Source organism: Dermacentor albipictus, chromosome 4 (genome assembly GCF_038994185.2).
Source record: "Dermacentor albipictus isolate Rhodes 1998 colony chromosome 4, USDA_Dalb.pri_finalv2, whole genome shotgun sequence".
Classification (NCBI taxonomy): domain Eukaryota; kingdom Metazoa; phylum Arthropoda; class Arachnida; order Ixodida; family Ixodidae; genus Dermacentor; species Dermacentor albipictus.
Window position 1 is genome coordinate 76,216,171 of NC_091824.1, and position 26,434 is coordinate 76,242,604.

The 26,434-nt window shown below is 46.8% G+C and overlaps 2 protein-coding genes across 3 annotated transcripts; one reads left to right on the plus strand and one right to left on the minus strand.

The window, feature by feature from the left end:
• Positions 1-528: 528 nt before the first annotated feature.
• Positions 529-11,044, minus strand: LOC135895868 (uncharacterized). Of its 2 annotated transcripts, XM_065424073.2 has the most exons (6): positions 10,613-11,038; positions 8,881-9,025; positions 6,439-6,519; positions 5,798-6,031; positions 2,351-2,630; positions 529-1,050 (listed from the first exon to the last, which is right to left on the minus strand). In XM_065424073.2, exons 1-6 carry the CDS (start codon positions 10,975-10,977, stop codon positions 740-742), a joined length of 1,416 nt encoding a protein of 471 aa, XP_065280145.1. In that variant the 5' UTR covers positions 10,978-11,038; the 3' UTR covers positions 529-739. The 2 variants fall into 2 exon arrangements, with proteins under 2 accessions (XP_065280145.1, XP_065280146.1); XM_065424074.2 differs by lacking the exon at positions 6,439-6,519 and having other exon boundaries at positions 10,613-11,044.
• Positions 11,045-13,109: 2,065 nt separating this feature from the next.
• On the plus strand, positions 13,110-25,843 carry CCT5 (chaperonin containing TCP1 subunit 5). The gene is made up of 9 exons (XM_065424070.2): positions 13,110-13,350; positions 15,126-15,186; positions 15,290-15,454; positions 17,709-18,100; positions 19,097-19,366; positions 20,289-20,474; positions 22,365-22,502; positions 24,917-25,097; positions 25,564-25,843. The coding sequence occupies exons 1-9, from the start codon at positions 13,246-13,248 to the stop codon at positions 25,689-25,691; spliced, it is 1,626 nt and encodes a 541-aa protein (XP_065280142.1). The 5' UTR covers positions 13,110-13,245; the 3' UTR covers positions 25,692-25,843.
• The last annotated feature ends 591 nt before the right edge of the window (positions 25,844-26,434 follow it).

Genomic DNA, 26,434 nt, shown 5'->3' on the forward strand with positions numbered 1-26,434 from the left:
CTCATGGGGGCACCAGCTATGAACTTGGTGCATGTTAAGCCTGTTTGTGTTGTTTTTGGCATCTTTCACATGGTTTGAAACATTTGTTTACGTTTTCCTATAAACAAGATTTTGATGCACCTCATTTTATGCAATCTTTGGTAACTTTTGTCTGAATGAATATATCGAAATTGAATTTCACACACTCATTCCCCACATAGAGATGTGTGCAACAGACTAGGACAATAGAAATTGATGCAAAATTTAGTTTACAGCTCATTTTGAAAATAACTTTGGTTCAGATTGGCTGTATTTTTCAATTTCCGTCGTTTTTGAAACAATACTATCTTAATATATGTCATATTACATTTATCCTAGTTTATTGCATAGCTACATATATGCCAAAGCTTTACCCAGTTTATCATTTCATTAGTTACCTATCATTGCTGGTGCACTTTTAACACATGTTATGACAAAAATTACCTGACAAAAAATAATATTAACCATTTCTTTCACTTTAAATAGTTGTGTAAGTTGAATAAGACATGCTTACTCGGGAAAAAAGTTATTTCAATCTTGGCTTCTGATTTTCTAAAATATTTTTGGGGGGCCTTCCACTTTAAGGGAGCATTCCAGAAAAAACATTTAGCGAAGTTTTTGCGAAATCCGCCGCAGTATGCCGCAGCAAGTTCGTCGCCGTGTAATGTCGGATCGCCATGCATTCGGGCTGACGTGAACAACTCGACTTGGCATAGTGAATTCAAGGCTGCTGTCTGCCCGTCAGGACAGCGAGCCACCTTCGCGTGCGGGAAGCCAGAGATCCGGGCGTCTGGCCCCCCGCCAGCTGTAACGGCGACGAGCCGTGCGGAAGCAGCACCATGGCGGCCGAACTGCCGGTGTCCGAGTGTTGCGGCTCTCCGCCGCCTTCCTCCTCCTCCTCTTCCTCGTCATCGTCCGAGTCATCCTCCTCGTCTCCAGACGCCTGACGGTAGGGCAGTTCGGCGCTGGACGCCTCCCACGTGCAGGTGGTCGTGTTGTCCAGCGATGACTCAACCGCATTCTCCACAGGTGCTGCACGCACGTGAGTGATAAGTGCAGGCTGGGAAAATGCGCGTCCCACATGGTTGTTTTCTTTCTTTCTTCGCCTGGAGGTTTTGCCACGCGACACGTTAGCATGAAGGCTCGTTTCATGCGCATATAACCGCTATAGCGACTCGTTAAATGTATTATCCATGACGCTCACCGTGCGTCTTGTCTTATCCCCAAGTACATTTTCATGGACTGTGCGTCTTCGCCCCAGGGTGCAGTTAAAGTAGGGGACGGGCATCCGCTGCAGACGCATGAGCGGAGCACTTTGGACAATGAATTACTACTAAGGGCCGCTCCGGATCTAAGTGTCCGGAGGGAGACTTCCTCTGTGCACGCGAGAAAGGTGTGGGAAAGAAAGCAGGTCGTTGTCAAACTGCGCTGCACAACGTCTGCGGTTGAAGCTTGCCTATATGTGGCTATGCTGTACTACGGCTCGCGCATTGGAGTGAGCTCAGACCGGCCCTGTGCGTTTGTAAACGGCACTAAAATAGCGTCACCACTTGTGCAAAAGTTCACTCGATGCCTTCGTGTATGCCACTCGGAACACATTCTATTCAACACAATGCACAGCATTTTCAAGATGGCGGTGCATCAGATCCTTAACTGAATTATGGTGGACTCCTTAATGTAGCGCTTGAAGGTAACTTAAAAGGCAACCTTTTCGTCCCACAATCCAATTCACACTCATATTAAAAACTACGTTTTAAGAGAAGCTTGCTTTCAGACCAGATGAGACTTCCAATTATTGATTTGACCCATTTGCACTGTTTCAGCATCAAAACGTGACCGCTTCTTGGCTCGAGCTTTGAGAAACCGCTGACGATCGCGATAGAGCAGAGGTCACTTTTGTTTGCTAAACTTGTCACGTCGTCCTGTTTTGTTATTAATATAGCAAAATTTGACACCCCTGTACTTACTTTTACAAGCCTTCCAGACACTGTTCAACAACCTGGTTTTACGTCAGGTTCTCCAGTGTTCGAGGATCTAGTGCGCGCACCATGGCATGGACACATAGGCGAATCGATTCTGTTCCTGACAAAATGCCATGCGAATTATTTCACCGCCTTTCCTGCCGGACAGAACATTCAGCCAAGGCGCGTCTGAACAGCCAGCTGCCTTCAGCGACGTTCACGTGCACGGACGTGCAGACGCACGTTCGCGGGGACGGCCACGTGGTCACTGCGTCACCGCGACGATGGTTGCAGGGGCTATTTGAATCTTCAATAGCTTCACGCGTGCTATCGCGATTTTCTCGCAGTTACAGATGCTAGCGGCAACTCACAAGTGGGTGACCTGGCCTGCGGGGCGTGCCAGTACTTGTGGGCACGCATGGCGGCCACGGACCTCCGTGCGGTCGCGTCCACCCGCAGCCCCAGCGCAAGCAGCGCCGCCAGTGCCGAGACCTCGTCGTCGTCCACGTGCGCGCCGCGGAAGTGCTGGTGCACGTAGCGGCGCAGGCAGGCGGTGCTCGTGAAGCGGCTCGTCACGTAGTCGGCAAGCAGAGACAGCCTCTCGGCCGTGCTCCTGTCGCGGCTCTTGCTCAGCACCAGAAACTTGCGCACCTGCAAGTAGCCACCGTGGAGCGGAATTGTACGCCGCTTATATAGACGTGGCACGCAACATGGCTGCCCCTTTTGAAAGCGAACTGTCTTTGGCTACCGTTCAAGGACTTTCAGGGTCGGACGGCTTTCTAGCCCCGAAGAAGATGCAGGTACCCTCGCGCTAGAGATATCCGAGCTGCTGGTCGCCGAACGCCAACTCGCTTTTTGAGGCGCCAGTGTTCTCGCGCAAGAGCTTCGTGGCATCCCAAGGCTGAGATGCCTGTGGTCGGCGGTGCAGCCGCTGTGATCGCGTTTCTTCGTCGCCTGGGCTTAAAGGGCCCCTCACCAGGCCCCATTGCAAATTGTGGTTATACGCTGTAAGTTGTTACGTCTCCTCTAGGAAGCGTTCTGCCGCAAAAAAAAAAATATCAAATCGGCTCGTTAATAGCAGAGATAGAAATATTTCAGTGCCGCGAACCCATGATTTCAGGAGTTGAGCTCCACCGCATAGCAAGACAGTCTCTATTCGCCCCGTCTAGCCTCCGCAAGCTAAATTCCTTCCCTGCGTTCTGCCATAGTTCTACCATGACGGACCTCGAGGATCGCGCGACGCGTACGTCAGGGGCCCCGCCTTCATTTCTTTCTCCTCTCTATTTTTTTCTTTCTTTTTTTGCGTCGCTGCGCACGAGCTGTTCTGATTGTCTGATTTCGCGCAGCGCACGATTTTGCGCGCCGTGCACAAGGACACATAACTAGCGGTATAATTCATTGCTGCACGAATACCGAGGCGGAACAAGCGTGTCACAGAGCATGATCACGCGCTGGAGCGCGGCAGAAAATGGCATAGTTTAGGTACCTGCGCGCGTGACTACACGACCATGCGAACAAGCAGACGAAGCGGAAATACATCTCTTGCTTCGGTGCGAAGTAAAACAAAAAACACGCAACCGTTCCGTGTGTGTGTTTTATTTCTCTAAACTTCAATTCGTCAGTTCAAGCAACAGATCGCACAAATAACAGATGGTGCCTTGAATAATTCTCGAAGTCACGAGTCACTACGCGCGGCGTCACAGTGCGGACCGGAGTGCGTCACCGTCCCGCTTGAAGTGCAGCGTCCGCGAGAAGGGAAAACAGCGTTCGGATTGAAATTTCAGGCCTCTCCGCTGCGCGTAGCGATGTGATTATTTGCAAACACGATCGTTGGCGTGCATGTGTGCTCTGCGCTTGTCAGCTGAAACCGACCAGTCCTGAGGAGCCCTTTAGTGGTTTGTATAGAGCGAATTGTTGATGAAACTTTCCAGGTGTTCTCCAGAAGTTGGACCGGAAAAAAGAAATGTAGAAACTATCGACGATGACTGTTAATGTAAGCGAATAGCCCGAACGAGCCAGCGAGCGACAGCTCCTCCCCCCCCCCCCCCCTAGCAGCTCGGTTGCCCGAGAGCACGCGCTTTTTTCGTCGGCACTTTCCCTCGCCTTCCAGCTACGAACGAGCGACAGCCTCCCTCCCTCCCTCCTGCTCTTTCCCGCCCCTCCCCGCAACGCGTTTGCACGAGAGCTCGTGCGACGGTAGCCTCCCCGCAACATGGTTGCATGAGAGCTCACTCGACGCACCCCCCTCCCCACACACCCTCCTCCCTTTCGCCCCTCTTCGCTACTCGATTGCTCGAGAGCAGGCGCCCTTTCTTATCGACACGTTTCCTTGTCTTCCCTCGCCCATGTCCGACTACGAAAACGGCTGAAAGAGCGAAAGCAAGCTATTCGCTTTAAGTTGCGAATGGCTAAAGAAATCACCCAGTTGGAGTTTTAGCGTATACGCTTAAGTACGCGGGCGCTTTTGCATTTTGTCAACGGAATGCAACCTGAAAGAGCTGTATTATTTTGTAAAGTCTATTTTCCTTCCACTGCACTGAGCCGAGAGGCCTGGCTTGGTAATAGAAAAACCTCGTGCGGACCATTGATCTAGTGACGAAAGGCGTAAAGTGTGGACGAAGTAAATAATGATTACAAATTCTCGGTCCCGGGTTCGTTCATGGCGCGGCCTATACAGGTCTCTCGTGATGCAATGACGCGTGTTGACCCTCTAAGCACTTCGATCCTGCTTAAAAAAAACCTTAGGCGGGATTCTACGTATGTTTAGTTTGACGTGGACCACGTGGGCAAACCTCGCGCTACAAGCGAAAACAAATGTGCTACTTGTGGTAGTGCCGTACACATGCGTTATGTGCACATGTGCTAGTACACATGTGCTAGTACCGTACTACCTACATGGTGCCTGGATAGCAGCGCCGCCGACCTTGGTATCGAAGTGCTCCAGATCTTCCTTACTTGCCCTATTCTGGCATCACATTTGACCCTCCGTTTCGACACCACGGCGAGCGCGTGGTCGTTCATGTGGCTTTGGTTTACCGAAACATGTAACGAAGCCCATTTGTGGAATTTCGATTGAGGTCCGCTGTACATATACCGTTCCGCGAGCAACAGTTAGCTTTAGTGTATGCCGCTCACTCGCACAATCACAGTCTTTCCATGGTCTTCCTTTGTATGCACTACTACCACCTAACGATAGTTTGCGGGAAGATGACCTCTAGCAACTGAGTTTTCATTGCTGTTATCCACCTAACTGCAATATCCGCCTGTCGCTGCCAGCCATGGCGAAAGTCACACTCCATTCTCCGTTTGATGTGGGCGAATTGTTTTATCTTGATGACAGTGGGAAGGACGAAGGCGGAAGGCAAAACACAACTAAAGGGCGAACGCTGAATTTGCGACTAGTATTTATTCCAAACGACCGGCTATTTCTACTTGTATATATACTACCCACCCGTAACACAGGGCACACATAATCGTCTAAAAATTGCACTATTAAATCTATTCACACACACACACACACACACACACACACACACACACACACACACACACACACACACACACACACATATATATATATATATATATATATATATATATATATATATATATACATACAGATACACCTCCTGAGAAACGACAACTCTTATGCAGCCCCACAGGAGGTCTGGACAGCGAACGCACTCATCACCCGCTTTCTTTATGTAAGACGTACGCTTGAACTATCTAGCGTTCTGTCTCCTTCCTTGAATATAGTCGTGTTGGAAAACACGACTTTGTCGCGAGCTCGCTTTCTTCGTTCGAGCAATGTCGCGCACCTTCCACCGCCAGTGGCAGGTGAGCGCCTCGGCGACCAGCGTGCAGAAGCCCCAAGCGTCGACGCGGTCCGCCTGCAGGTCGCCGCCCGTCGTCGCAGGCACGGGGGCGGCGAGGCCAATGCGTGCCGCGATCACGTCGGGCGGCGCGAACACGCTGTCTAGCCGCACGTCGCCGGCCGACACCAGTCGGCTGGGCTGCAGGCTCGCCAGACCTCCCAGCACCGCGCGGTCCGCCTGCACGCAACAAGTTCCAGGGGGGCTCGGCTCTTGATATTTCCGATCGGTAAATGATGCATTGATGATGACCATTGATAATGTTTTTTTGACAACGGACGCATTTAGGCCAACAAACACCGAAGACGTTGTGAGCATTTGATATAGTATTCATGAGACTATAGTACTGTCGCGTGCCCGCGTGGGCCACGTGACTTCGAAAGAGGTGAACGCGCGGATGCGACGGGAAAGGACAGAGTTTTCTTGGAACAGTTGCTGTTACTGTGAGGCATTTGTTATTTTCTTTCGGGCGCTATCTTTTATCGCCAAGTCTCGCTGGACGCTGGGACTTCCCTCTTATATAACGCCGTTACATACATGACCAAAACCACATCAAGCTAGATATATGTATGCGCACACACCCGCACCTCCAATATGAAGACATTTCTGAGGCTGACGTCCAAGTGGAAGAGCTCCCGCTGATGCAAGTACTCTAGTGCGTCGCCCACCTGTAAGAGAATGATAACGCGGTTTTTCTAGGCCACGATTCGCCGAGATTGGGTAACATTATGTTCTTTAGAAGACACAGATCCGCGGCGCCCGGTATACTTTACTAGGGTCGCTCACAAGCTATACAGAAGGGCCGCCGACGCTGGAAATACTCAGGATGGAAATGTTAAAGGAACACTTAGGGATCGACAATTAATCAGTTTGGACGGATGAATTATTCTTTCAGAACACCATTTTCACTTAAAGAAAGGTCGCCTAATACTGGAGCCAAGTGACGGCCGAAATTCCCTCGTTTTGATTTCCCGCCGAAACCTCAGCGCTTCTATGTCAGTGTGACTACGTCAGTGTGACGTCAGTGTGTAATTGATCTCAAACTGCGATCTCGTTTTTGGGCTTGCAAGAAAACATTCGAAAACTTCCTACTTTGGGCATTTACTATACTCTAGCTCTTCAGAAAGCAATCCAGCCTTGTAGCCAGAAATAATTAAGTAAAGCTGAGCACATGCTGGTAGAATTGGTGACGTCACTCCAAGCTGGTGTAGAAACTTCAGAGCGGCGTCGCCGTTCACCTGCAGCGTGCACCTGTCTTTCGCTTTTTCTGTTATACATTTAGAGTCATCTGACATCAGCGTCAAATCATGAGCCCATGTATGCCCACTGCAGGACGAATGCCTCTCCCACGCAGTGATCTGTACTGATCCCTGTCTGGCGCCAGCCAGCTGACCCCCATGTTATGCCTACAAATTTCCTGATTTTGTCTCGCCGCCATAGTTATCTGGTATCCTCAATGCGCTTACAATCTCTTGCCAACCATTTCGTAACTCCAACAGACCACCGGTCATATGACCTACATATTACATGGCCGGCCCAGCTCGCTCCATTTTCTTCCTCTTATGCCGGGGTAAACGGGAGTAACTAGGCAGTTACTCCTAAAAAGGGCGCTTTCGTCCCTCAAGAGAGTGACTGCAAGAGTGTGCGTGCCGTGTGCAAATTTCGGAGAGTTTAGTCCCTGGTTGGAAAGAGAGCAACGGGAGGACGAACGGCAGCAGTTACTTGCCATGCACTCCGCCTGCTTTCTCCAGTGTCATCGAGTGAAACGGTGGAAACTGTATTGTCTGTGTAAACAATAAATAATTTGAGGTTTGTGAGCTGTCAATTGAACTATATGCGGGGTAATAATTTGCCTCTTAGTGAGAAAATTTCGTGAAATTTAAAATCTGAAGAATCATGCATTTTGTGTGCACAGCAAAAGTGAACGATACGCATTAAACGCGCAAGTCACTGGTGGACTGCCAAATGTTCTTGGTAAATGGAACCCAAGTTCTTTCTCGTCCAAGGAGAGTACAAACTTTAGTAAAGCGATGTGTAGCTGAAACGGGGCACGCTAAGCGACAGAGAGGTTGGCCGTTTGCTCACTGATCCACATCGCCCTGTTTCTGTCTCTGAACAGTTACGTTAGAATTCTAGTGAACTATAATGCAGTTTTAATGTGAACCATTCTTGTCCCCCTCGAACCAGTTTTTGTCGTACATCAACTATCTGGCCTCTTTCACGAAGCAGCCGGTAGAAATTTAAGAACCACGGTTTAGACAATAAATGTATTCTGCCCAACTGAAGTTAATAGCATTATGCCCCTAAAGAAAGTGCGTAGTACTGCATAATTAGCCATGACATCAATGCGCCTCTTGAGAAGATGCTTCGCATCAAATGGTAGACGCTCTCTTTGCGTTGCATTTGAGGTCGCACATTTAGTTGTGCGAGGGTCCGCTCGCGATTGGTTTCGTTTTGCTTGATACGTTCTGCTCGCGCCGCCCTGGATACTTGAGGATTTCTAAACACATGCACACGCACGCACGCACGCGCACACACACACACACACACAAAATCCAAGGGAAAATTACTGTGGATTGCAGACGGAAATAATTGGCACACATACGAAAAAAAGGGGGGGGGGCATCTCTACTAACGTTCCGGCCGTGGCACGGCCTTACACATACATACATACATACATACATACATACATACATACATACATACATACATACATACATACATACATACATACATACATACATACATACATACATACATACATACGTCGCAGGAGTAGTAACCACTCGCTGCAAAACACTCATGATTCATAAATATTCTCAAGCATGCTTCGCATTACGTAGATTTCAAATGGAGTCGGAGTCTCAATCTTTTATGTTACCGGTCCAGTTTACCATTTTGAAATGTGATGGCGCCGCGATTACGGCCGGGCGCCTCTTAATTTTGTGAATATTGTGAGCATAGGGTGCTTCTTAGCAGCACAGTATATTAGTCGAGTCACTTTAGGACTAGCAAGCCGCTGGCTTCACCTGGGAGAGCCAGAACTTGACGGTCGCGTAGGAACCCTCGGAGCAGAGAAAAGCCTTGAGTGAGACCTTCTGGTGTAGCGTGCACCGGAAGGCCGGCATCACGTACGCCACGCACGTCTGCAGGTACGGCGTGCAGATGTCCACCCTGCCCAAGCGAACATGCAGAGGTGTCAATCCCTACGAAAAATTTCGCTGATGCGCTTATGTGCCTCCATCCTGGAATACGTCTGTGTGCTCTTGGTGAACAGAACACGGTATTGCTGCCGATCTTTAAGTACAAAAATACGCGCGTTCGGTGTTTTGTGAGCGTGTCAAATTCCCGTCTTCATGTCCGTAAGTACGACGTTTTGAAGTCAGGGTCTCATTAGCTGACTTTCACACAGGATTGGTGTATCTGGGATCTCGTTATCTTGTAACCGCTTCCTGAAATTGAATGGTCGGTTAGGTGACTTGTAGATGCCGTATGAACAGGAAAATTGTATCAAATGATTCCCCCACATGCCACGAACACGTAGAAATAGTCAACTAATGATATAATCAAAAATTAGTTTAATTAGCCTTAAACAGGGTGAGACATGTGAGTGCCTGTGTCGCTGTCACCTTCTGCCTCGCCTCCGCCGAGTTCCATCTAAATTAACTGGCGAGAAGTGCCCGAGTGCGGGACGGAGAAGCAGGGGGAGCAGAAAGCCGTCGGCGCCACGAGTGCGTTGTCCGAGCCTTGGGCGTGTGTTTTGTTGGAGTCGTAAACACTCGAAGCTAATAGGCCCTATGCCTCACGGTAGCGTGAAAGAGCAACAAGAAACCCCAGACGAGGAACGCATTCCAAAATGTCAAATGCTGAAAAAAAAGGGCTAAGCAAGCCAAGAGTGACGTGCTAAGCAAGACAAGGGTGACGTCATTGCGCGCGAAATACGATACGAAATGAGTGAATAATGAACATAGAAAACAAACAGAATAGAGAGACATATTTATCAACATTTAATCACCGAATCATTTGAACCACCATCTACGTATACGTAGACCTTGTCTTTGCATCGAAGCTTTATTATTGCAGCCGAAAATAGCGGATTCCGCTAACTGCATATATAATATATGACCTACAGATTTCACTGGAAGGAACATAGAATTGCGGTGCACGACTTCAAAGTCGCACTCTAAGAAAATGGGATGACCTAAGGAATGACCTACTCTAAGGAATCTCTAAGGAATGACCTACTCTTTCAGAACTGTCCCTCGTTTACTAGGCGAAAAAAAAAAAATCTTAGCGCTTGAGAGCCGCGAAGCCCACGTCTTGAATATCGCGCCAAACTATAGCGCCCATGACGAAAGCGCAGCAACGCGGATTTCGTTGCATTTTCGCTTTAAAATAATGTGCAAGGAAAGTCAACAAGCACTGCCACCTTTTCCAAATAAGCAGTTAAGGAACACCTGGGCAGCCTCGGCCGAACGTTGCCACATTCTACGACGTCAGGAGGGACATTGAGCAGGAACTGAAAGGTGGCCTCGCCACCAGTCTCAATTGCGTCGATTCTACTGCAACTTAACCTTCCTCCTTCTATAGGTGACTTATTCTGCCACTGCCACACACTACTCTATCATTTTCTTTACTGTCCCCAAGCCCTGCTCAAACAATTGGTGGAACCGACGCGCAACATCCGAACGCGCTGCGTCATCCGAATAGGGCCGCAGCGGGAATTCAACCACGAGCTGCAAAGAGCCGGTATAATCGTGCCTGATCCTGCGCAGCAGCTCCATGAGGTTCGGGTGGGAGAGCGTGCGCCAGAGGTTCTCGCGACGTGCGTTGACGACGGCGCTGAACCAGACGGTGACGTCGGCGCGGTTCTCGGGGTCGTACATGCGCACCAGGCGGCCGAAGCTGCCCTCGGCGATGTTGAAGTCGAAGAAGTAGCCCAGCTGCGTGCGCAGGTAGACCAGCGTGCGCTCGAACACGTGGTCCCAGCTCTCGTCGCCGGACACCGGCCTCCAGCGGTCGTCGCCCTTGTGGAAGCACGCCTGGTCCAGTTCGTCCAGGTCGCCCACGGGCTCGATCAGGTCGCGCAGGGTCGCCTCGTCGATGCGACCGGGCGCAGCCGCCATTGTGCGCTTCTTCTTCCTCTTCTCCGCCCGAGTCAGCTCGACGCTTTGTATCGCCGTGATTCCATTTTTCAGCTTTTCAGGCGACTATTGATATCTGCTACTGGCAATGGTTCTTGCCTGCTTGCTGTCCTTGCGTGTGTGCGCGTCACTTGCAAAAAAGAAAATCTACCCGAAAGCTGGATTCTCCGCAATAGCAGCCTCTATCGGGAGAAGCCGACTTTGTAGTGCCTCCCACTGAACAGTTTTGAAGCTTGTTTTATTTTTTTTTAATTTTTTTTTTCACGATACGTAACATCACGGGGAGAAGCACCCTTTTGGTTCTTTCTGCACCATTGTGTGGCTGTCAAAAGATGAGAGCGGCTATGTGAGCTTGTTCTAATTTGTTGTAGCTCAGGCGCAACGATACGGACATAAAACTGGCTCGTCCGCAGCTTGTCATCATCTCGAGCTCGGTATTGTATACGTGTTACCGGAATACGAACAATGTTTTACCGCAATTCGCTGTACCAAGCGTTCCTAGCCTTGCCTTGCTCACATGCTCTGGGGTTGCCGCCTGACGCCGGGGGCTGGACCACCAAGGAAGAGTGGGACCTAGCTCTTCGGAGCTCGGACCTTGAAGCTCAGCTCTGGGCTGTCCATCGAGCCCGCGACGCGGCGCAGGGGCATGACCTCTCTGTCCCGACGTGAGAGGGGCCCGCTGCGCGCTAATCGCGCGCACCAGGGACTTCAATAAAGTTATTCATCCATCCATCCATCCGTCCATCCACCCCAAGCGTTGTTTCTGTCTTGTTTCTGTCGTTATGCCTGAGCTACGACAAATTAAAAGATGTCAAATAGAAAACCGTGGCGAGCGACTTTCTACCGGAAGCGGTCGTCGGTGGCTTGTCTTCCCGTCAAGCTCGGTATCCGAAACCCAAATGTTGAAGGTGATTAAAATTCGAATTGTTGTCCCAAGTCAACAATGGCTAAATTAGGTGCCGTGCGGACGCGGCACACACGCTGAAAGCTTGAATTTATTGCGATAGCAATTATATCGGCAACCCAGGCGAATTTTTGCCGCTATCATCGTCGGCGTCGCCGTCGCCGTGATGTTCACATAAAGGCCAAGTGCGATGACATCGCGTCCTGTTGTAGATGGGAGCGAAAGCTTGCGGCTCCCATCTACAAAACTTGTGGAGATGCCCTACAGTGCGACGGTCACGGCTTGCCATCAAAGGTTCACAAAGACCGCTGGCACCTCGATTCCCACAAACTTCATTTGTGACGTTGGCTCTGCAGCTGGCCTAAATAAAGGGAGCTTGAACAAGTTTGAGTTGGATGCGTCAGTGATGTATATGTCAGCCTGATAATTTCGAAGCGCTGTCATGAAGTCGTTCCACCTGAGCGTTTCTTGCATGACATCACGCGCCTATCTACATCATACAACCACGTATGATAGGCACGCGTTGCGTGTATCTGCACTGATGGCACACGTGCTTACTTTTCAGTTAATTTCGACATTCCGGAAGATGTGCGGCATACACCACCATGTATGCCGCACATCTTCCGGAATGTCGAAATTAACTGAAAAGTAAGCCTCTCTGTACCGACGTGGGAGTGGCCCGCATCAGTCCCAGACTGATCCCTCAGGACCTAAATAAAGTTCTGCATACCATACCATACCACCATGCGTTATGTGTAGTCCCTGCTCCAAGACTTAAACAAGTTGTAAGCTATGTTGATGTGCGGCATACACCGCCATGCGTTATGTGTAGTCCCTGCTCCAAGACTTAAACAAGTTGTAAGCTATGTTTAAATTATTTGATGACGTCGCGAAACTAGCCCCCTCTGCGAAGCCTCATCAAGAGCATTGATTTGATTTAGTACTGGCAATGCGCTCAAATCGCTCAAATCGGAGAGCGTTAAAATTGGCGCAATATATGACGTCACGAAGACATCACGGCAAGTCTCGGCGGAGAGTTGACTGACATGTAACGGCACTGCAAATAAAGTAACTTTCGTTCAAGCAAAGTTCTGTAACATCGTTGTACTTTTATTAATGCATGCTGTAGAACAAAACTAGGGATATTTAGGGAAAACTGAGGAATTTTAAGTATTACTTCGAGTTTGGAGACAATTTGGCATTGGAGCTTGGCAACACTGACCGGTGCATCGAGAAAAAATACAGTGGGTGCTTCTGCCATTGCTTGTGAATGAACCTGTGTTAAGCGTATAATCCGGTGTAATCCGGCGTAATCGTTGCGAATTTTCTTACTTGAGGAAATCGCAATGAATTCTTTAGGGACGTTGACATTCGACGAGTTTGGAAGACCGTTTATTATTCTTAAGGATCAAGATAAAAAGAAGCGACTCACCGGTGTCGATGCGCTCAAGGTAGGCATTCTCGCGCTTTCAGTATTATTCTGTTTTAAAAGCATTCGTTAATTTCTGCTTCGATAATTCGCTTAAAACGGGGCCTGTAAACTTGAAGTGATGTTGTGCTTCTTGTCTTGTCCCATGTCCTCTGTTTGGCATCTTATTACCACTGTTTGTTGAATGGCTGCCATTCATTGTCCAAAGGCTCGTGCCCACGCCTTCCTAATTTGAGAGCAACGAACTCGAGCATGGCTCCATTGTATATGATTAATAAATTTCCCTGTTAACCTTTCACTACTTGTGTGTACGGTGGTCTTCGATGTTGTTCTTGCTGTCCATTCACACGTTGTACATCAGAATTGCCCATAAAAGGCAACGAGCAGGCGTTGCCACCGGTCTGCCGCCTACACAGTGGCTTGTTCCTGCAGTGAGCACACTGTTAGCGTTTAAAGAAAATGCCGAACGCGGTCTGCCGAGGTCGAAGGAAAAACGAACGCCTACTTAAAGCGTGCATTGTCAGAACCGGCGTTACTATAATAACGTAGCTCAAAACATCTGAAGGAAAGAGCCGTTTTGTAAAATGATTTAATAAACATTGTTCGCAACAGTATAGTGCAAAAATTTCGTTTAAGTAAGGGACCGTTTTCGAATTAAAGACGTAGCAGCAAAATAGGGCTGTAGTTCGGATACAACGGATTTCAGAAAGTTGAAATCGTGACACAGCTGTGCATAAGCAACGCCAGTCACACCTGGCTTGCTGCATTTGGTGCTGAAGCCATTGTATTCTGTCTGGCTTTGTGCTGTTGTAGCACGTGCTAATATGAAGCACTAATGTAGTCAGATGGCAGGCAAAGTTCTCACTGGTGTTGTAGAAGTCGCGGGGCTCAATTTTTCTTTGCTGGGGGCCTTTTTCGTGACGACGATATATTTTTTGCAAGTACTGCACCAGGAGGGCACGTGTAACCGTCAAACGGAGGCCACGGGAGAACACCTGAGGTTACACTAAAGTAGGCAGTGCAGGATCTCTAGGTCACGTATGGGGCAGCGGGGGGATCAAAGCTGGAAACGGGGCGGTCCGTGGGTTGGGCCCCAACCCACAAACCACCCTGCTTCCAGCTTTGATCTCCCCGCTACCCCTTGGGTGCCCTGGAGGTGCTACCAATAACACGAAATAATGACAGGTTGTTACTAGTCAAAAGTATGAGTAAAGAAATGTAATTATGCTGAGCCGCTAACTTGTTACGCTGTGTTCAGCACTACTGCACCCCACGACTTCTGCTACACCTGTCAGAACCTTCCCTATGTGCCATTCTTGCTGTTTAGGCCAGCGACAGCAGGCAGGCCTTGTTATTGCACATCCTTTCACACTTAAAAGAAACTGATGTTCTCATGAAATATTTCAGGCTGCCACACACGTCATTGTTTATAGAGTTCAGGTTACTAAAGTTGTACACCAGTGGCTAAAATAACTTTTGAAGCTGCCTAATCTGTTTTGAATGTTTGTTGCTGTTATGTTAGACTTAAAAGCATAAGACATCTCTCTGGTGTACGTGTTCATAACCTTTTGGTAGCATAAAACCACCCACTCTGCCCAGCAAACTGCACTGGCACTTCAGTAGCTGTGCTTCATATCTTTGTTGTGTGTTGTCACTGCTGTGTCCAGGCTGAGAGTGTTTTAATGTGCAACTCCAGCATTACATGTCAAAGCTAGAAGTTGCCGCCCACTCATTCTGGAATGTTTGTCATCCCTACGGCAAGCAATTAATGTCTCCTTTGGGCCTTGTGTCTTCCAGTCGCACATCCTGGCCGCCAAGGCTGTGGCCAACATCCTCAAGACATCATTGGGCCCAAAAGGTAATTATCCAGGACTGGTGACGAGCTTGGTTATCCCCCCTCCCCCCTCCTTATTATTTCGCTTAAATGCAAGGCATGACCCTAACCTATTATTCAATTGCAGGGCTCGACAAAATGATGGTTTCATCAGATGGGGATGTTACTGTGACCAATGATGGCGCAACCATTTTGAAGTTGATGGATGTAGAGCACCAGATAGCCAAGCTGCTGGTGCAGCTGTCTCAATCCCAAGATGATGAGATCGGTGACGGCACCACTGGTGTTGTTGGTAAGTGATATCCACTTCCTTTCAGACAAGTGCTCACAATATTTTCGTGCCACTGTTCGGTGTTTCAGGGTGGACAATGTTTTCTTAGTGCAAATTCTGACGGCTCTTATTTGTCCCGTCCTGTCACTACAGTGGTGCTTCTTACTATCAGGGGAAATAGTTTATTGGCACTGGAGTTCACTGCTGTACATTTGTGAACAGTGTGATCAAGGTGTGCTTCATCAAGCACCAATATTTCAAAATTTAGCACTATTGAGCGTCCTTGTGTACTCGGACAACTTTGTCTAAATGTGTCACCTTGAGTAATCTTTTTTTCTCACGTGCAAGTATGCCTTTCAAGGACACTAAAGAGAAGTATAATTTGAGCTTCACAAGTAAATTCTTCTACGATACCGGAAAAAAACAACTGAGCTAGCAACATAGAAGTACTTTCGCTGAGCCACAAATGCTTAAATAAGAAGTACTTTGATATCTGTGATGTCACTGTGACGTACTGCCACTCTAGTTTCAGTGCAAGAAAATTAAAATAATGGAACTTTAACTTTTATGTAAATGATGAGTTATACTTTTAAAAGAGTACTTTATCAGTGTAAACTAATCTAGTGTCTCTTTAGTGTTCCTTTATAATACAAAGTGCACTTTGCAGCACAAAATATTATTGGGTGTGTATTGTGGGTATGGGTATTAAAATAATTCAGTTTAATTTTAGCCTAGCTAATGAATTGTTAGCACTGTAGCAAAATGTGCTGCTGGCCGGCCTTTGCCTGCTCGGCCTTGTCTCATGCGTACTTTTTTTTTCCCTTGTTCAGTAGCATTGTGGTACAGATAACGGTCATATCAATCAGGCCTCGTGCACCACAGTATTGTGCAAACAGCGATACCCTAGTGTTGCTGCATTCGTGTCACACAAGTTTGTCCATGTTGGTATTCTGTAATGCCAGTCAGAGGCGTACTTTGTGTGAAATCAAAGTGTAGAACCGTGCTGGTGAATGTTTTCATACTCATTTACCGGTATGTACAAGGCACGTACAAACCCAAGCTGCCAAGGGGATTCGGCGCAATCGCTACTGCCTCTCTACAGTTTTCCAGCTGTTCACCACTGGTAGCTGTGTTTGAGCAATCATGAGGCAGTGTTTAGTATTTTACCAGCAAGGAAGTTTGCCTGTCTCCTTGAGGTACTGCTTGCACATTTGTGCATACCAAGATAGTACACCAAAAGCAGATTCAATGATGAAACTAATGATATTTAAAGTGTGTCATATGCATCTTGAAACACTTCCAATTGGACCTGTGCTGCAAGTTTTAGTAAAGCAAGTTGGCCTGTAGACGTCTGTGTGTGCGCTTTTGGTGTCAGTATGTTGTCATGTAGCGGGTCCACTTCTTTCATTGTTCTTCGCAATGTTTCATATCTGATATATTAAGTGATGACGGATGTAGAGGTTCTTTCGAAGCACGCTACACATGAAATATGAAACGGAAAATTGTCATCCACCTGACTGTAGCTCAAAGCTACAGAGGAAACCTCATGCACGTTGTTTAGAAGAATGCTTTGCAGATTGAGAAAGATGCGTCCCAGTCAAGGGGATTGAACCCATCACCAACACTTTTCCTTGGTGGATGCTCTACCATCTGAGCTAACTGGGAGGCTAGCAGAGCGAGGTCAAATTAATTGACAACTTCAAGCAAAGGGACATTGAATATGGCAAATCTGTTCTGCAGAAACCCCGGAAGGTGGAGGGAGGTTGAAATAGTTGATGTCCTGATATCTTGTTTTCCAGTAATGAGTTTTCGCGTAAAGTCCACATTTTATAAACTTTAAAAACTTGCTAAAGAATTGAAAATGGCTCAAGCGTTGTGCAGCTGTAAGCTTTTCGTGATTCTGAATATGCAAGAAGTGTGGTGAAATGAATTTTCAATGGACAGAATTGGCACCTGAAGGGTTTATACCACCAAGGCTGAGGGGCCTAGCCTTGAGAAAATGAAAGCCTTTACAAGTGTTCATAGCTGCATCATTCTCGTTCATCCTGTTTCTGCATCTTGGGTCTATCACATTGTGGGGGAGACCACTTTGTTTTCTCATTGAAAGTGAATGAAATAAGAATGAATGAAATGAATAAGAGTGCTATTGGCTTTTGCAAAAATGATCAAGGCTAATGTGGCATTCTTACATCCCCCACTTGTCACTCAGCAAAAGTAGTGTGAAAGTGTTGAACCATCAACTAATAAGAGGTTCCCTGTGTCTGGGCTCTTGCAGTGCTGGCGGGAGCTTTGCTAGAACAGGCAGAGCAGCTTCTGGACCGAGGCATCCATCCAATCCGCATTGCGGACGGCTTTGAGATGGCTGCCCGCTGCGCGCTCACCCACTTGGACAAGGTTGCCGAAAGTTTTTCTGTTTCGAGGGCTGACAAGGAATTCCTGATTCAGACTGCCATGACCACGTTGGGCTCGAAGATTGTGAACAAGTGTCACCGGCAGTTTGCCGAGATTGCTGTGGACGCTGTGCTCTCGGTGGCCCAGCTCGACCGCGGCGATGTCAATTTCGAGCTGATAAAAGTGGAAGGCAAGGAAGGTGGCAAACTGGAAGACTCGCTGCTGGTCCGAGGTGTACTCGTCGACAAGGACTTCAGCCACCCCCAGATGCCCAAGGTAAGTGTCTTGCCATTGGCTACGTTAGTCCACCGCTGAGCAAAAGCTTCTGCTGACATGTGTCGCCTCTGTCATGTGCGAACTAGTTCCTCATTCTTGTGAGCTTCCGGCACTCATTGTCCCATCTAATCCTGTACTGCATTTCCTTCCCTTCGTTACTGTTCTGTAAAAAGGTATTGTGGGAGGCCATGAAAATATCTGAATAAACAGCCTAGCTGAATGGGCTTGGCCGTCTCATACAGAAAACAACATAATAGATTTAAAATAGCAAGAGTACAAATAGGCTACCAACCGTCTCGTCAATGTCACGGCATTGGCATCCAGAGATGTAGTTTCCTCTCTGTAAAAATGGGACACGAGCGACTAGAGAATTGGAAAATGTCCGTGTCCCATTTTTTTTTAGAAGGAACTGATGAGGAAATGCTCTCTCCTGATGAATGCCAATGCCTTGACGGTGACAGAATGAGGCAGATGAATCGGAGCGTATACACAGGCTTGCACATGCAGACATTTACATATGCACCCAGCTCTATTCATAAACATGTTATGGCAATAGGACACAAAACAGTATAAAGAACAGGATAGGAAAAAAAGTGTTCCTTCCGCCATTCTGACGCTCTTTGCCGTTCTGTTTGTGCTTCATATTGTTTTGCATCTGTCTCAGTGCTGTTTTGTACAAGTTGAATGGTAATATAAAGTGAGGCTCTTTTAATGTGAATAGTACAGCATTTGTTGCTGTAGTTGACCAATGCGTGTTTGCCTAAACATACGTTTTTGTCCTTACTATTCACTTAACCTAGAGTATTAATGTGCTTAATTTATTATGTCTTTAGGCACACTGCTTCATTTTTACTGTGCAGCGTTATGCCAGTGCTATGTGCACATAATGAGGCATAATCGTGTCTTACACAGTGTTATGCCATATTCTTTGCTGGTAACGTGCCATGTAAGTTGGATAGACTGGAAGTCGACGGTTCGTGCATTGGTATGCTGCAGGAAGTACGCAATGCTAAGCTGGCCATCCTGACATGCCCGTTTGAGCCACCCAAGCCCAAGACCAAGCACAAGTTGGACGTGTCCTCAGCTGAGGAGTTTGAGGCCCTGAGGAACTACGAGCGACAACAGTTTGAGCAGATGGTGGATCAGGTGAAGGCTGCTGGCGCCAACCTGGTCATCTGCCAGTGGGGCTTTGATGATGAGGCCAACCACCTGCTGCTGCAGAAGAAACTGCCAGCTGTGCGCTGGGTCGGAGGGCCCGAGATTGAGGTTGGTTCTCATGGACAGTGTAGAGAAAGATAAGTTTAGGTGTATCAGTTCTAGCATATCAAAAAAGCCGCTATTGCCTTGAGAGGTGTCTTTTCAATCTAAAGAAGGGTGTAAGACATTCATGACACTTCCTTGTAGTTCCCGCACCAACTAGCCATGATGTTGTGGATTTTGACTGAGTCTGCTCTGGCCTATAACTTTTTATCAGTAAAGATGGACTGTATTGTATCTTCAGTGAGCGAAAGACTGAACATGACAAGGTTTGAGAACATTTACTTTGCCCCAATGGCTCACCGACATTACACTGTGGTGTCACAATGACATAGCAACTTTGGGGTTGTGGCATGAAATTTAGGAAATGGAAGTTTCGCTTTCATTTTCTCTTCTAGTTGTCAACCTCTCACCACAAGATTATCGAAGATTGTGGTTTGTGAAGGAATACTTATCAAGCAAAACTGGTTTGGTGTTTCTCCTAATCTTCTCATTTTAAAATTTTGCTTTCTTTTTAATTTTGTGTTGGAAAATGGAGAGCGCAGCCTGCAACACGTGATGTCACCAGGTGCTGTCTTCCATCTTTGGACACTTGTCTTGCTTAGCGTAGGATCTGCTGTTTTCACTCTGCAGTGATGTGTTTTTGTTTACATTGCAACTATTCTACTATGCATCCCATATATGTGCCCAGCAGTTGCACTGCGCAAAGTGCAAACGTTACTTCTATGAGGTCCAGTCCCAATTAATAAAGCAAGCACTAAAAACAAGAAGTGGTATGCTCAAAGGGGTCAGTTCAAAGCTGTGAAATATGAGTGGATGCTCTTGAATCTCGAAACATAGTAGAAAAGATTGTGGAGCCCTTTACTATTACCTAATTGTGATGGTTTTCTCTCTCTCCTTCTTTCTGTTCCTCTTTTTTTTTTTTTTTTAGCTGATTGCCATTGCGACAGGTGGTCGCATTGTGCCACGCTTCTGCGAACTGACTGCTGACAAATTGGGATCTGCTGGAGTGGTCCGAGAGCTGTCCTTTGGTACGACAAAGGACCGCATGCTGGTCATTGAGGAGTGCCCCAACTCCCGGGCTGTTACAATCTTTATACGAGGAGGCAACAAGATGGTGAGCTACTTGAGTCACATGTGTTTATTTGGGCATGCCATATGGTCCTGATAGTGATGCAGTCCTGATAGCAAGATGGCTTCTTGTGACTTCGATGTCCCTTGTGATATCGTTGTCATGAGCCTGTAAAATGTGCATGTAGGAAAGGCATCGCAGGCAAAGATACTAAAAGATGGTAACCATGGGAGAGTGTTGCAGTTTGTCAATTCGGGGAGAGCCACCATAATGGCTCAGTCGCTATGGCGTTGTGCTGCCAAGCACAAGGACTCGTGTTCCATTTTTGGCCGCAGTGACCGCATTCTGATAGAAACGAAATGCAGAAACACCTGTGTGTTCTCTGCAAGAGCCCCTGTTGATCAAAATTAATCCGGAACCCTCCATTCGAGCTCCCTCATAACCCACTGTGGGTTTATAAATGTGCATTGAGGCTTCATAGAGCTGTCAGAATTCTGCATCTCTTTAACGCTGTGCGTTGTTCTGCTTGCATCGTGTGAAATGCATATTTTTGCGTTTAAAGAAAATGCAGAAGGGATCCAAGAGGAAAGAGTGGAAAATGCGTGGTACTTTTTGCCACAGAGTTCTTTTGGGCTGACGCACCTATGAGACTGCACAGCAGCTTTTCTATAACACTGTTGCGCAATACACAATGGGTGCAATATAAACTTCCATCCCGAACCATGGTCCGGCTTCACTTTTGAGCCGTGCACACTGATGCGGATGGGACACGTGCTTGCTTAAGTGTAGTGCCACTTGCCAAATTTAAAGCTGAGGGGGAAAATGCTGCATGTGACTGTGCTTTTCCAAGCCAAGCAGAAATGCACAAATACCTGTAGAACAGGTGTTTGTGAGCTGTTTGTTCATGTTATCTTGGCATGAGCCTAATTTACCAACAATGTTGGACCGTCGCCAACAAGATGCTGTCTGATGTTATGGCATCTCGCATTGCGCTGCTCTGCATCCTAGCTTTGTGGGTGTAGCTGGCATGGTTTCTCAGTGGCTATGGTGCTCCACGGCTAAGCACAAGGTCGTGGGTTCAACTGCCAGCCATAGCAGCTGCATTTCAGTGGTGGTGGAATATGAAAGCACCTTTGTCCGAACACGCTCTGTAATCTTCCCAAAAAAGAGCCTTAGCTCTGTCTGCCTCTGTGTAAAGGATGCAGCTGCGTTGCTGTCACCATCACGTTGCACTGTGCAGTTTTCTCAAGCCTAGACTGGTCAGCGCAGTCCCCATCAAACAGTTGGATCATTTGCATTCTTTAGATCACCTTGAACTGCTTGGAGGTAGATGACCTCTACAACATAGAAGTCAGTCAGTTAAGTTGAAAAGTTGTGGCAGCAGTTGCTCACAAGTGCTTTCACGAACCACACTGAAATGCTGGAAATGTTCTCGCAAGCAATGGAAGTTGGAAAAAACATATAGGCTTTTTGTAGCTTTGAAGGTAATTGGTTGGTGATTTGGTTAAAGTTCATTTGAAGCTGCATTCTCACACCTATGGCTGATCATCCAGATTTGAACCTACAAGAGCTTAGGGAAGCGAAAAAAAAGGTTTTACGCATTAGTGCAACTATATTGCTGTGGGTATGTGCCAGTGGGGATGAGGTTGAAGTAGTGCGGGTTTTTAGGTTAAGCATGGAGATGGAGACATTGGTTTTTCTTTGATGGCTGATAAAGCGTATTTCTTGGTGGTGCTGCTCCTCATTCTCATCGATCTCGCGTCGTTACGATATGCACATGCACTGTTTATTGCCGTGTACTCTTTCTGAGAATTGGAGGTTTTCCCAACAGATTTTAGCTGAGTTTTAGGGCTACGTAGTTGGAAAAAAACTCGCATGGTGCCTGTTTGGGAAACTGCTTTTGTTTTGAGCAATTTGCTTTTGTGTTGTTTACAGATTGTCGAGGAAGCCAAGCGGAGCCTGCATGATGCACTGTGTGTGATCCGGAACCTCGTGAAGGACAACCGCATTGTCTATGGTGGTGGGGCTGCCGAGATCTCTTGCTCCCTGGCTGTTGGGGCGCAGGCGGACAAAGTAAGTGTTATGGCGCTTTCACTCCCACAGCGTACAACTGGCCTCGTGATGTGGAATGATGACAGCCTAATCCATTCTAGGAGGTATGCCGCCAGGCAAGGAAGCCCATCCAGGTCCTCTGATTGGGCAGCCACGCCTTGGCCACCTTTGAATGATATTGGCCACTGACCCACAAATGCTTGTGTTTTATGAAGGGAAACTCTGCCTTGCATTTCAAAATATTTAGCGAAACTAGCTTGCTAAATTGCTGCTTTGTTACATTGAGCAGATGTTTAGTCATCAGCAGTCAATACAGTCACAGACCGATAAATTGGACACTGATAATCTGGACATGCTAGATAATCCAGTCAACTTCATAGAACCACCAACAGCCCCATAGACTTAAGGGGGCACACGAGTCCTAGGCACGCAAAAATCTCGAAAAAATCGAATTTTGGAAAATGCTATCTTCAAAATCTACGTTCATTATTATACTTATCTGCAAAGTTTCATATCTGAAACATATCTATTTCAACCGCTATATCATTTCTTTTTTTGCATTAAAGGTGGCTCAATTTGTGTAGATGTAGAACCGAAAACGGTGCAATTTCAACTACGCGCAGCTTCCGCACTATAACTCCGCTCGCAGTCAATTGGTCTCATTTGAAATGGCAGCTTTTTGTCTTCAATTTTCACGCGCCAGCACTTCTCTTCAGTCATTGGTAACAGTAGAGAAACGCCGCGAAGAAATGATGAAATGCCAGTCACTATTGGTTGCTCAGGGAGCGTGACGAAACGTGATGATGATGTTCATGTTATCTTGACATGAACCTAATTTACCAACGATGTTGGACCGTCACCAACAAGATGCTGTCTGATTGATGTTATGGCATCTCGCGTTGCGCTGCTCTGATGGTGAAAAATGGTGTCAGTCAACTTCGTAAAACCACCAACAGCCCCATGGACTTGAGGGACATGGGTCTTTGGCACTGAAAAATCACGAAAAAAAATTGAATTTTGGAAAATGTTATATTGGGAATCTACGTTCGTTATTCTACTAATCTGCAAAGTTTCATATGTGAGACATATCTATTTCACCCGCAATATCATTTTTTTTGCATTAAAGGTAGCTCAATTTGTGTAGGTGTAGAACTTAAAACGGTGCAATTTCAATTACACACGGCTTCCACGCTATAGCTCCGCTCGCGGTCATGTTGGTCTCACTTGAAACAGCAGCTTTTCGTCTTCAATTTACGCGCGCCTGCGCTTCTCTCCAGCCACCGGTAACAGTAGAAAAATGCAGCAAAAAAATTATGAAATGCCACTCTCAATTGGCTCCTGTCACAACTGCATTGTCTATGGTGGTGAGGCTGCCAAGATCTCTTGTTCCCTGGCTGTTGGAGCACAGGCGGACAAAATGAGTGTTATGGCTCTTTCACCCCCGCAGCGTACAACTGGCCTCGCGGTGTGGAATGATGACAGCCTAATCCATTCTAGGAGGTGTGCCGCCAGGCAAGGAAGCCCATCCAGGTCCTCTGAGTGGGCAGCCACGCCTTGGCCACCTTTGAATGATACTGGCCACTGACCCACAAATGCTCGTGTTGTATGAAAGGAAACCCTTCCTTGCATTTCAACATATTTAACTAGCTTGCTAAATTACTTCGCAGACATCGACAGCACAGTGTTGTCATCTGCTGAACCGAACGATGACAAAATAATTGAGCAAATTCTCCCACCGCCAAACAGCAACTAACTCGGATGATGATGATGTGCCACGTGCTCCGGAGCCGTCACGCGCGGATCCGACTCGAACCTTTGCAGTCCTTGTATCAGTGTACAGCGGGAGCTAAAAGCTGGCTGAAATACAGACGTACTTGGTTGCACATAAGCGGAATTGCGTGCAATAACGGATTGACCACTTATTCCTTGCACAGGGGCCTTAAAACGTAAATAAAATTATATTTTTTTGGACACATTTTTTCAGACATCTGATAGTTCGGACTTCACGTTCCCCGTGGAGTTATCGGTCGTTGACTCTATAAAAGAAAAAACTAGGTGATAAAGCTTCTAATTAAAATTACGTTTTAAATGCATTTAATACATAGGCAAAATTGCCTGATACATTATAAATTATCACTAGCAAGAATGACAAAAGAGGAGCTGCCACATGATCATGTAGTGCTGCCAACAGCAACCACTCGCTGTATTTACACTCTTCTGTAACACACTTCCAGTCCTCGCACGTGATAGTCACTTTTTGTGGCGCAGCTCAAGTTTGATTAAGATGTTAAGTTTGATTAAGATTGCAGCATTCCTTGTATAAACCACTGTACAGTTTTGAGGCATTAAACCTTGTAATTTAATTTTATTTGATTATTGCATGAAGTTTTCGAGGTTGCACAGGTGCGAAAGGTAACTGTGCATATGCCACTCAGATATCGACACTGGAGCAGTACCCCTTCCGTGCCTTTGCGGACGCCCTGGAGAGTGTGCCACTGGCCCTGGCTGAGAACTCTGGCTTCCCTCCCATTGAGACTCTGACTGAGGTGAAGGCCCGCCAAGCCCAAGAGAACAACCCCTGCCTTGGCATTGACTGCCTGAGCAAGGGCACCAATGGTCAGTGCTACTGCTTTGCTCTTTTCTCTTACAAGTGTAACGTGTTGTTCTATGGTGTAGGTACCTTGTCTGTGTGCAAATTCCTTGTAGCATTCAAGATCGTCTGAAGTGCACTTTACTGCTTCGTTCTTTTCTCTCACAAGTGTAACATTGTGCAGTTTTACAGTGTAGGTACCTTGTCTATGTGTAAATTCCTTGTAGCATTCAAGATCGTCTAACGTGCGCACTTGGGAGAGTTGGCTGTACTTGTCTGCAAGGGCCAGCAATTTTAAAAAATGAGACTCAGCACTTAGGTGTTGCTTTGCTCATTTTTATTCTCTTTTTTGTGCTGCTCTTCCAGACAATTTGTTGCCAAATGTCATGAAATATCATTAAATTAATTCATTAATTTGCTGAATTCTGTATTTTGCACTGCAATGCTGAAATCGAGCCATGCTGGACAATGCACGACTTTGTTCCTTTACAGACATGAAGGAGCAGCATGTGATTGAGACCTTGACGAGCAAGAAACAACAGATCAGCTTGGCTACCCAGCTTGTCAAGATGATCCTGAAAATTGATGACATCCAGACACCAGACAGCAACTATGCCTAATTTAATTGACCTTAAGAGCACATGCATACTGCCATGTAATAAAGAACCCAGATGAACTGTGACTGGCTCACAGGTTCCTCCAAATAAGTTTCATCTTTATTAACACTGCACACATTTCAGATTTCTAATAAAATCTTTATTTATGCAATTACCATCCGAATTTTCAGGCTGAAGGGCCTGCAGCATCAATGTCCAAATCATTGGTCAGTCAAAAGAAAGAAATGAAAAAAAAAAGGAATTTCAATTGAAACAAACCAATGACTTTACGTCAGCAGTGCGAGAAATTCATTCACAATTTGTTTTCTTAGTGTTGTGCTTCAGTGAAAAATCTATACATTTCCTGATGGTCGAGGCCAGGGGAGTATTTCGCAGTCACCTGTTGCGCAGTGAACATCATGCATTGTGAGTTGTTCGGATGCCTCAAAGTGCAGGTGTCACGTAATGCTGGCAGTTTAGGCTGTGTTGTGTGAATTCAGGCTGGAGCCTCCAGACAGTAGTGTTCACACAGTTCTGTTTTCGCAACTTGGTGCGAGTCCGTGGTATTTGAACACCTTGAGGCATCTGACATGTCTGACAGTGGTGAAGTTCAAATAATTTAGTGGGTTTGTCAGAAAATTAGTTATGGTGGCATTGTTAGCTTTTTTTTTCAACCTGCTAATAGTAACAAACATGGCAATAAGACTGCCAGAATACATTGGTTTTTGTTTTTGAACATACCTGGCTTACAATTGAACTCGGAAGGG

Bases quoted from the DNA above. Each gene is read 5' to 3' on its own strand.
- LOC135895868 (XM_065424073.2), bottom strand. From the start codon at position 10,977: ATGGCGGCTGCGCCCGGTCGCATCGACGAGGCGACCCTGCGCGACCTG. The intron at 9,026-10,612 runs GCACGATTATAC...TCGCTTGGGCAG, and splicing joins GAGCTGCTGCGCAGGATCAG to GGTGGACATCTGCACGCCGT. The intron at 6,032-6,438 runs GTGCGGGTGTGT...TGTTGCGTGCAG, and splicing joins GAAATGTCTTCATATTGGAG to GCGGACCGCGCGGTGCTGGG.
- CCT5 (XM_065424070.2), top strand. From the start codon at position 13,246: ATGAATTCTTTAGGGACGTTGACATTCGACGAGTTTGGAAGACCGTTT. The intron at 13,351-15,125 runs GTAGGCATTCTC...TGTGTCTTCCAG, and splicing joins CCGGTGTCGATGCGCTCAAG to TCGCACATCCTGGCCGCCAA. The intron at 18,101-19,096 runs GTAAGTGTCTTG...GGTATGCTGCAG, and splicing joins GCCACCCCCAGATGCCCAAG to GAAGTACGCAATGCTAAGCT.